This window comes from Danio rerio, chromosome 25 (assembly GCF_049306965.1).
Source record: "Danio rerio strain Tuebingen ecotype United States chromosome 25, GRCz12tu, whole genome shotgun sequence".
NCBI classification, from domain to species: Eukaryota; Metazoa; Chordata; class Actinopteri; order Cypriniformes; family Danionidae; genus Danio; species Danio rerio.
The window spans coordinates 31,678,944-31,690,018 of NC_133200.1; the positions used below are offsets into that span (position 1 = coordinate 31,678,944).

At 39.3% G+C, this 11,075-nt stretch overlaps 1 protein-coding gene across 1 annotated transcript in view; it reads right to left on the reverse strand.

Annotated features, from left to right (window-relative positions):
• The window catches only part of hcn4l (hyperpolarization activated cyclic nucleotide-gated potassium channel 4l), a 109,168-nt gene extending 98,310 nt beyond the window's left edge, over positions 1-10,858 (reverse strand). Inside the window, exon 1 of the mRNA XM_679638.10 lies at positions 7,628-10,858. Within this exon, the coding sequence (XP_684730.6) occupies positions 7,628-8,289 (662 nt within the window). The 5' untranslated portion in view covers positions 8,290-10,858. The remainder of the gene's footprint in view (positions 1-7,627) is intronic.
• Positions 10,859-11,075: the final 217 nt, after the last annotated feature.

The following is an 11,075-nucleotide window of genomic DNA, read 5'->3' on the forward strand; positions in this document are numbered from 1 at the left end:
TTGCTGCCAAAGGAGCATCAACAATGAATTAAGCAAAGGCTGTGAATAGTGATGTATATGTGATTTTTCAGGTTTTTTATTTTTAATAAATTTGCATCAATTTTAAAAACTCTTTTTTCACATTGTCATTATGGGGTATTGTGTGTAGATTTTTGAGAAAATAAATGAATATAAAACATTTTGAAATAAGGCTGTAAAATAATAATAATGTGGAAAAAGTGAAGCGCTATGAAGACTTTCCGGATGCACTGTATATGTGACAAAATCTGAGACAATAACTTAAAAGGTGCACTTTATGAGCTTTAAAGCGGGCTTCACTCACATGATCTTGAATGGAGTTCTTTAACTAATTAATTATTATTGATTTAAAATTATTATATAGTGTCACACAAGTGGATAATGTTTTCAGTGACAAAATGTATCAGGTTCTTATGTTTTTAGAAATATATAAATGAAAAAAATGATTGGTATTTACTAAAATAGCCACTTGTAAAATTAGGTCTGAGGTACTTATTAATGGATTTATTAAACTGTGCTTGTGGGCGAAGCAGTGGTGCAGTAGGTAGTGCTGTTGCCTCACAGCAAGAAGGTCACTGGTTGGATCCTCAGCTCAGTTGGGGTTTCTGTATGGAGTTTGCATGTTCTCCCTGCGTTTGCGTGGGTTTCCTACAGGTGCTCCTACAGTCCAAAGACATGCGGTACAGGTGAATTGGGTTGGCTAAATTGTCCATAGTGTATGAGTGTGTGTGTGAATGAGTGTTTGTGGATGTTTCCCAGAGTTGTGGGTTGTGGCTGGAAGGGCATTCGCTGTGTAAAAACGTGCTGGATAAGTTGGCGGTTCATTCCGCCGTGGCGACCCCGGATTTATATAGGGACTAAACCGACAAGAAAATGAATGAATGAATGAATGAATGAATGAACTATGCTTGAGACAGTCAGCCATAGGACAATTTTGAGATTTGGCACAAAAATATAAGACGTCCACGGAAGACCAAATAAATGTTTTAAAATGATGACAGTTCTAATATAAATATTCATTTTTGTCAGGCGTGAGAGTGAAAATGTAACTTCACATCAGCATCTCATATATATTAGCTTATAAAAGAGTGACAAAGAGGATTTTTAACAGTGCTTTGATTCCCCCAAACTTAAGCAAATGCAAAAATTATGTGATGCAGCATATTGTTCCAGAAAATCGTATTTCCAACTGTTTCTGAACACAGCAGCTCAGTGGTGATTCATTAAAAAAGCCGGTCCCTTTTGCATCCCTTATTCCGGAACCCCTTGAACATTTATGCTAACCTTCCACCCCCTTTCAACAGCTTTCCGCTACATTCTGACACTCTCTTCTTATTTTCTGCATCAACCAGGTGATGCAATCAGCAAATGGAGCTCCACGATTCGCCCTTCCCCTTTCCTAACAGAGCCGAGGCGAGGAAGGTCAGAGAGCACGAGGAGAGAGGCATCTAGAGGAAAGAGACAAGGGCGAATGGGAAAATGACACCCGAAAATGCCAGATGACTGAGGATAGTTCCTCTCATGACAAGTGAATGTTTACTAACCAATGGGTCTAGATGCTCGCTAGAATAACATTAATCTAATGCTGTCTAAAAATTAAGTGGCATCAGTGATTCCACTAAAAAGCTTTGTTCTCATTAGATTGTTGGTTGTTTGTATACTTGTAGTAGCACACGTCGCAGGTGAATTTGGGTCTCTTTATAAGGTTTAATCTTAGGACTGTGCGATATTGAAAAAAATATGTGATGTGCTTATTATTCATTATTATACCCCCTGAATATTTTTTCCCTCAATTCCTGCTTAACGGAACGAAGATTTTTTCAACACATTTCTAAACATAATAGTTTTAATAACTAATTAATTATAACTGATTTATTTTATCTTTGCCATAATGACAGTAAATAATATTTTACTAGATATTTTTAAGGCGCTATTATTCAGCTTAAAGTGACATTTTAAAGGCTTAACTATGTTAATTAGGTTAACTAGGCAAGTTATAGGCAAGTCATTAGCTAGGTTTCCATCCAAAGATGTGAATTGAATTTATGCGCACAACAGGAATATCAAATGAAAGACGTGCAAATACAGCATAGTTTCCATACAAGTAGTCAAAAAAATGAATAAAAATCATCACTTCCGGATTAACTGGCACCAAGTGAAGTTTCATAAACTAATATCGAGAGGAGCACGTGACATGATTAAGCACAGCTGGCCACTCATTTGTAATCAGTAATAATCCAATCCGAGTGATCCTAGCCTAATATAAATGGATCACTCTCTAACCTTTTTCCCTATCTTCATTTCGGAAGAATCCCCCCTTCCACCCCATCTCCTCCTTTCTCTCCCCTTTCTAAAAGGGGGAACTATCGAGATCTTCCTGATCTCGGATCCTCTGATATGCTTATTGACCGGGCGGGAGCCCTGGGCTCAAATATCTCTGAGCTCAGGGTTCTCTCCCGGGACAGCATGCCAAACCTGCTATAACGCTAAGCATATCTAAGTGTGAACTCTTGAAATATCAAAAGTATAAATGGGATTTTCTGCGGTAGGAGAAACTGCATGAATGTTTCCTTTACTTAATAAATGCCTCAAAAGACAATCCCAACACATCGTGAATGCGTGGTGGTGTTTGAAGGCATCAGACATGGAGCACAGATGCTTTTGTCTCACAATGTGCTCAGCCCGCTGTTTTGGAATTTGTTCGGTAAATGTGTTTCCATTGTAGTTTATGCACATCTTTTTTTATCGAATAAAAAGTTTATCGTATTCAGTTATGCGCATATGTTTTTATGTGCATTTTCAAACTTATACACATCACTGCGTTTCCATCAACCATTTTTATGCGCATATCCAAAATAAAAAATAGCTATTGTATAAAGATGGTTTGTTCTGTTGACAATCGAAAAATAAAAACTGCTTAAGGGGGCTAAAAATATTGACCTTAAAATGTTCTTTTTATTAAAAACTGCTTTCATGCTAGCCGAAATAAAACATATAAGAATTTCTCCAGAAAAAAAATATATTATAGGAAATACTGTGAAAAATTCCTTGCTCTGTTAAACATAATTTGGAAAATACTTTAAAAAGAAAAAAATCCCTGATTAGACTGTTTGTATGTATAGTAGGACTGGGCGATAATCAAATTAAAATCTGAAACATGATTATTAAAAAGCTGCGATTATCATGCCGATTATCTTATCAGGGGAACATGGCTCTGTGATCAATTGTAAATGCCCTCTGAATACCAGAGAGCACGCTTGTGCGGAAACTCCAAATTCGGCAGCTAGCTCTCTACAACTCTCACATGGACGCCAGCTAAAGCTAAGCAGGGCTGTGCCTGGTCAGTACCTGGATGGGAGACCACATAGGAGAGCTAGGTTGCTGCCGGAAGTGGTGTTAGTGAGGCCAGCAGGGGGTGCTCAACCTGTGGTCTGTGTGGGTCCTAACGCCCAAGTATAGTAAAGGGAACTCTATACTTCTCAGTGAGCACCATCTTTGGATGAAATGTTAAACTGAGGTCCTGACACTCTGTGGTCGTTAAAAATCCTAGGATTTCCTTTGAAATAGAGTAGGGTTTAACTGGCCAAATGTGCCCACTGGCCTCTTAACCATCCTCATATCATAATTGGCTTCATCACTCTGTCTCCTCTCCACCAATCAGCTGGTGTTTGGTCTGGCGCAATGTGGCTGCTGTTTCATCATCCAGGTAGATGCTGCACACTGGTGGTGGAGGAGATTCCCCCAAACGTGTAAATCGCTTTGAGTGCCTACAGTAGAAAGGTGCTTTATAAATTAACGTAAGGAATTATTAAATTCATCCCGAAGAAGAAACTCCCTATAGTGCAGGGTCCTGGAGGGCCGATGTCCTGTAGAGTTTAACTCCAACCCTAATCAAACACACCTGAAGCAGCTAATCAAGCTCCTACTAGATATACTAGAAACTTCCTGGCAGGTGTGTTGAAGCAAGTTGGAGCTAAATTCAGCAGAACACCGGCCTTTCAGGACCGAGTTTGGACACCGCTGCTATAGTGGTTACTTAACAGGAGATTTAATAACTTTCACTTATTCAACGTGACTAAACATCACATTTTCTCACAGGAGGATATATGTCAAACACTCCACTGAAGTTATGATGTGAGTTTGGACTAAAACATGCTATCAAAACTATAAATACGACTTTGTTGTCCTATATGTTATTTTCGGTCTCAGGTCAGGGTGCACTATGTTATATTACTTATTGCAATATTGTTGTCATATATTTACACATTTCTTGGAGCATTGTATGGTTACACTTAAAGCACTGAAGTCACATGGAATGTTTTGATAATGTTTTTGGTTTTGGCTTTTTCTGGACACTGAACCATTCGGGACTGTTGCTGTCTATGGAGGGTCAGAGAGCTCTTGGATTTCATGTAAAATATCTTAATTTGTGTTCCAAAGAGTGAAATACCATGAGGGGGAGTATTTAAACAGAATTGAGAGGGCTCCTATTTTAAATTTTTTTGTATTTTGTATCTCCAGAATGTGTCTGTAAAGTTTCAGCTCAAAACATCTATCAGATCACTTGTTATACCTTTCAGAGCATTGGAATTTAATGCTCTGAACACAATGTAGCTGTTTTTGTTGCTTGCGCCTTTAATGCTAGTTCTCCTCGCCCACCGTTCCCACGTGCCTGTCAGAAAGTGCCTTAATCTCCAGCTGCGTCAGATGAACAGCACAGTGACAGACATGAAGGAAGCAGATTTCACATAGCGTTTGTGAGAAATACTACATTAAGAACTTTCCCAATGATTATTTGATGTATTTGTTGTGGAGTTAATTCAAGACTTTCAATGAGTCACAAACAATGTCCTTACAAGGCTCATGGACAGACACAGACACAAACACCCAGCAGACACACACACACACACACACACACACACACACAGTGCGTGTGTTTAACTTTGCACTGTTATTGAGGAAAGTAATGTGGCACGAAAGTAACGTGGGATGAAAGTAACAAAGCTATTTTCTCGAAACCCTGACAACATTTGCTCTCCAAACTATAACAGCACATTCAGCATGAATCCCTTAAGGGAGCTGCCAAAAATATCACCTGATTTCGGGACCGTGTCACTCAGTTACATCCGAATTTCAGTTTTTAAGAGCACAACGAAAATTATTGTAGCTTTTTTTTTATTCTTATTACAATGTTTCTTTCTCTTTTCATGTGTCACACAAATGATCAACCTACAGGTTATTTAGTGCAGTAACACATGCTTAAGATTACAACCTCTGAGTTTTTCAGTTTAAAAGTAAATCAGGTTTAAATGGCAATAGCTCCTGTAACACTGTTATTTATGGCCCACTGCTAATAGACAAATCTTATTTTTTACTTCCACATTAGAGTTTTCAGTGTTTTGATTCAGATGTCTTATAAAACTAAAGCATATTGCCAATAACAATTTTAAAAATATTCAAAAATTTTAGAAAATTGTGACATATTACATTGTCGGATTGATTTTGAAACATTTGATGAACTGAAATTTAAAATGAAAATGCTGTTTAATATTTTTTGGCAAAAAATAAAGAATGAAATATGTTTGCAGTGATCATTAACAAGGTCATAGTCATATATACAGTATTTAAAATAAAAACAAGATTAAGCCAGTAAATCTAGCAAATATTTGGTTACTTTTGACCCACCTGTGAGTTACTCTCATCTACACTGACAGGCTCAAAAGTAAGAATGTGCAATTTATGTTTAAAGTAAAATTATTTTGAAGTTGTTCTACATTTTTTCAAAATACCTGATATTGATAGACCACACTTCTGAGTTAGTAATCACAGCAAAAACTATATTTCTGTCTAAATCCTAAACCTATTTAAAAATAGGTTGTCTAATATTTAAAGTTTATCTAATATTTAATCAAGGTCCAATTTACTGTGTTAATATAAGTCATTTTCAGTGTAAACTTTCCACAGGTGTTTAAACAATATTCTGACAACAGCTACAACAAATTAATTCACTCTCATGCTTTTCCAAATCTGAATAAAAAAAAAAGAAAGATGAATTCCCTGCTGAAAAATCCAGCTTAAACCAGCCTAGGATGGATGGCTGGTTTTAGCTGGTTGACCAGCCTGGTTTTAGAGGGGTTTTGACCACTTCCAGGCTGGTTTCCAGTCATTTCCGGCCTGGTTTTAGCTGGACAGGCAGGGAGAAGACCAGCTAAAACCAGCTTGACCAGCCTAACTAAGCTGGGAGCCCAGCCAAAACCAGCTATGTCCAGCTTAAACCAGGATGGTCTAGCTGGTTTTAGCTGGTGACTTTCCAGCCTGACCAGCTAAGACCAGGCTGGAAATGGCTAGAAACCAGCCTGAAAGTGGCCAAAACCCCTCTAAAACCAGGCTGGTCAACCAGTTAAAACCAGCCAACCATCCAAGGCTGGTTTAAGCTGGATTTTTCAGCAGGGTTGCGGCATTTGGAAATGCTTTCTTTTTTTCATCCATACAAAGCTATTAAGTTTAAGGTTAGAGAATTTTAGATATGATTCAATTTAAACTAACAGCAAGAGTCCAAAGAAATCCATCTGGACCCTCCTTGTTTGTTTTGAATGAATATTGTATTGTAATTTACTTAACATCATGTTGTTCCAAACCCATAGAGTATAACTTATGTGGTGCAGAAAGGAAGATATTTTGTAAAATGTTTCCTTTTTTGTAAAAACAACATATAATGGATATTTGAAGCGCACAGATTTCCGCTGTATGGACAAAATAATTTCTTCAAAATGTCTTCTTCTGTAGAGAAAGAACGTCATATAGGTTTGAAACATCACAAGGGTGAGTATATGACCGAACTGTAGCTCTTCTTGTCCTCCTTTGCACTACTACTGTAGCTCGACCCTGATATCACAACGTTTATTTCAACTGATATCCAAAACAATCTGCCAATCACTCATTAGGAGTGAATAACCGCTCGGCTTACATGCCGTCCTGCCAGTGCGAAGGCCATGTGGTCCATTTCAGCTAGGCTACCTGACTGTTAGTACAGCCCCCTCCAGCTCACACCGACCAGAGTGCCATTAAATAAATTGTGTTGTGGTAATCCTCTCTGATGTTTGCTCCCAATAATGCCCGTCGTCGTGTTAACCCATTTTGATCACCCTATTCCCAGCCTGTGCAGAACGGACAGCTCTGCCTGAGTGGAAGCAGCAGCATCGCATGAGAACAACTAAAGTTTATCCGATAAATACGATTGTGTGACTTGAGATTAGGGACAGCGCGCTTGCCTGACTGCTGCAGTGAAAGTTTCACACACTGAATGCAAAACAATCACAAAAACGCGAGGCAGGTGGCGTTGGTGATCTGTTTGCCCTTGCATTATGTTGATGATATCAATGTCATTCAAACAGGAAAGGGGTCAATTTAGCCAGGTGAGGACAGTGAAGACAGCATGGCCCTGATTTAATACCCAAGGCAAGCTCAAGGACACAGAAATTTGTGAAAACAAATCTATAATTGAAACAGATAGCTATTTAATCTGCTCGTGCACGTGAGCAACGTTTGGAGAGCTCGCCTAAGGAGTGATGGCAACATTCGCATAGCCAGTAATTAGAGGGGGGATTACCTGAAGTCACTGTACGGGTGGATGATCCAAAAGCCTGCAGATTTGACCCGTTCTTGCTCGTGCTCCACTGCCTTCTCGCTCCCGAACATTCGAAGCGAGAACTTGTTGACCCCGGGCTGAAGCATCGCTCCAAACTGCCTGTGCATGAAGCCCGCCTGGTACATCCTCTCATCGTCCGGCAGGATCTGATCGATACCCTCCAACTTTACGAAAGTCGACTGCTCTTCAGAGGGCGCCTGTTGTGCCCCATCGCCGCGACCGCCCTGCGCGCCCGGGCTCTCTCCGGGTCCCGGTTGCTCCGAGGGGCCGTCGTCCTCCGGGCTCGCATCCCCGATAAGACGCCTTTGCTCGGCCAGATCCGCGTCTGGAGCAGCATGCCGACTGGTGAGGGACGATAGGCTGCCCCTGAACCTCCGGCAGTCGCCGTTCACGTTGGTTCTGAAGGGTCTCCCCACATCGGTCTCCGCGTCCCCGCTCTTGGCCTCGCAGACACCTTTCGAGCTCCCCGTGGAGGAAGGTGAAGGAAAATGCTTCATCTTGACACTTTTCCTCCGAGTGTCCTTGTCGCTATCTTCGCCGTCTCGATTCATAGCACCCTTGTGTCCAAACTGATGTGGCAAGCTATAGAGCCGTTTGCGCATGGAAGAATGCACCCTATGCATTGTGATCGACCACCTCAACAGAACAAATGACAGTCGGTATCATCTGAGAGGAGATGCTGGCTGAAAAATAGGTCGTCAAAAATATGAATGCACAAATATGCATCCCGCTGCATCTGTAATACTAGACGCGACGCCGAGAGCGCGGATTCAAAGCGCGCACACTGGATGCGGGGACGACGGACGGACGTGTCTGAATGAGAAACAATTTGACGCGCGTCTCAATGACAAATCATTGCATCCTCCTTTTTAAAGTACTCTGGAAACAGCACTTGCGAAGCCCCCGGACGTTGACACATCTGTAATCCAATGTGCAAAAGATGTCTAGTTCAGTTGTGGTAACATGCGTGGGGATGGATAATCTATTACGTTGCCATAGAAGCGCAGACAGCAAATAAGCACGCACCACCTAAACCGACTGTTAGGGGTGTAGCAAAAAAAAACACACACACACACACACACACACACACATGACATTGCTCACCTTCAGCAAAGGATTTACCGACGTGCATTTTCATCTGTTAATATCAAATAGTTATGAATGACAAAAGTAACGTTTTACGTCATTAAATCTATTACGTCATGATACCTTATGGAAAACAATTGGTATTATTCCATGCTGACAGCTGGGTATTGTTTACCAGTTGGCTTGACAGGATCACACACGATCACACCATCAGGGTGCGATGGTCTCAAAATAATAATATAAAGTATGTAGCCTATGTATGAATATACACGGAAGTCACACAGTTCAACAGCACTTTTCATTCACCATACCGTTTATAATTTTGTTTGCTGAAGAAAATTACTATCGCAACAGTTGCAGCAGGATATTTAGGATCATTATCAAGACCAAAAAATAATTAAACAAACATGACCTTCTCCAGTCTGTTTTTCCACAGCAGAAGCACGCTTATTTTCCGTGAATGTGCGAGAAATCGGTTTCGTTAGCCTTACACAGAGCTAACAATTTTCTTATTTTGGTTCCCAGAGCGTTCTGGGAATGTTCATTTCGGATTCCCAGAATGCTCCCTTGTTGGTTGACTATAGGAAAGTTTTCTTTACGTAAACAGAACATTCCCTTTAGGTTAAGAGGCTGTTCACAAAACCTACTCTTTTAGGCTCTTGTAAAGAAAACGTTCTGGTAACTATGAGGCAGCGTTAGGAAAACGTTTTATCCGCTGGGCAGGTAAAGAAAAATAAGGTAGCCTAAACAGTCCTATACTTACAGTTATATTTGAGCACATGTGCATAAGTACACCCCTCACAAATCTATCTTTTAAATTCATATTTTTAATAGGATCTATGCAATATAAGATTTGTGCATATACATTAGATTAGTCTGTACTAAAGCCAAATCTAACAAAACTTACGATAACGGTTCAAAAACGAGTTCACGCAAATTTATGTTATAGAAAAATATTATTAAGAGAGGTTTAAAACCAGGAGCAAATAAAAAAAATATCTAGTTAAAATTTTGTAGTTTGTATTTTTATTGTAATATTTTTCAATTTCTAAATATGTTTGGTGACTAAAATATTATTTAAAAAAGATATATCTGTTCAATAAATCTGTTTTGTTTAAATGCACGAAAGTACATTGCCTATATTCACTTAGAAATGGATAAAAATATTAATTTTCAAAATGGGGTGTAGTCAATTGTGCTGAGCACTGTATATAGTTAGAAATCCATTGGATGAAAAAAATATGTAAACAAGCATTTTTGCCATATTTTGAAATAAAAACATCCAAAATTGTGTTGTTTCTGCTCATTTTAAATAAATAATTTTAACAAATAGTTTAAGTAGTAACGGGTATAGTTTGAGTATAACATATTTTATATAAGTGAAATACGGCATGCATGTAAATTGCATATATTACCATTTTTCATATTTCTATATGTGGCTCTTTAAATCATGGGTTTATGATTAAGACGATAAAATAAATATAAGAGCAAGAGAAAAAAAACAGCTTAAAATTGTAATCAGCATAACAATACTTGTTTTTGTACAGTTAATTAAATCCCATATGAAAAACCAGTAAAATTATATTAACCATGAGCATTGATCACCATGTATAACCCCATATTTACTACGTGTTTAAAGTATGGTTTATGTAGCAAAATCATAATTAATTGAAGGTAAACATGCTTTAATTACTGTACAATGTTTTGGTTTTGGGCAGCGCAGTGGGTAGTCTCACAGCAAGAAGGTAGCTGGTTTGAGCCTCGGCTGGGTCAGTTGACATTTCTGTGTGGAGTTTGCATGTTCTACCCGTGTTGGCGTGGGTTTCCTCCAGGTGCTTCCGTTTCCCCCACAGTCCAAACGACATGCGCTATATGTGAATTGGGTAGGCTAAAATGTTCAAGAGTGCGAATGAGAATGTATGTGTGTTTCCCAGTGTTGGGTTCCAGCTGGAAGGGTATATGCTGCTTAAAACATATGCTGGATAAGTTGGCAGTTCATTCCGCTGTGGCGACCCCTGATTAATAAAAGGACTAAGCCGAAAAGAAAATTAATGAATGAAGTTGGTGATTCATTCTGCTGCGGCGACCCCTGATTAATAAAGGGACTAAGCTGAAAAGAAAATGAATGAATGAAGTTGGTGGTTCATTCTGCTGTGGCGACCCCTGATTAATAAAGGGACTAAGCTGAAAAGAAAATGAATGAATGAAGTTGGTGGTTCATTCTGCTGTGGCGACCCCTGATTAGTAAATGGACTGAGCCAAAAAGTAAATGAATGAACGAACGAAGTTGGCAGTTCATACTGCTGTGGTGACCAGAGCTTAA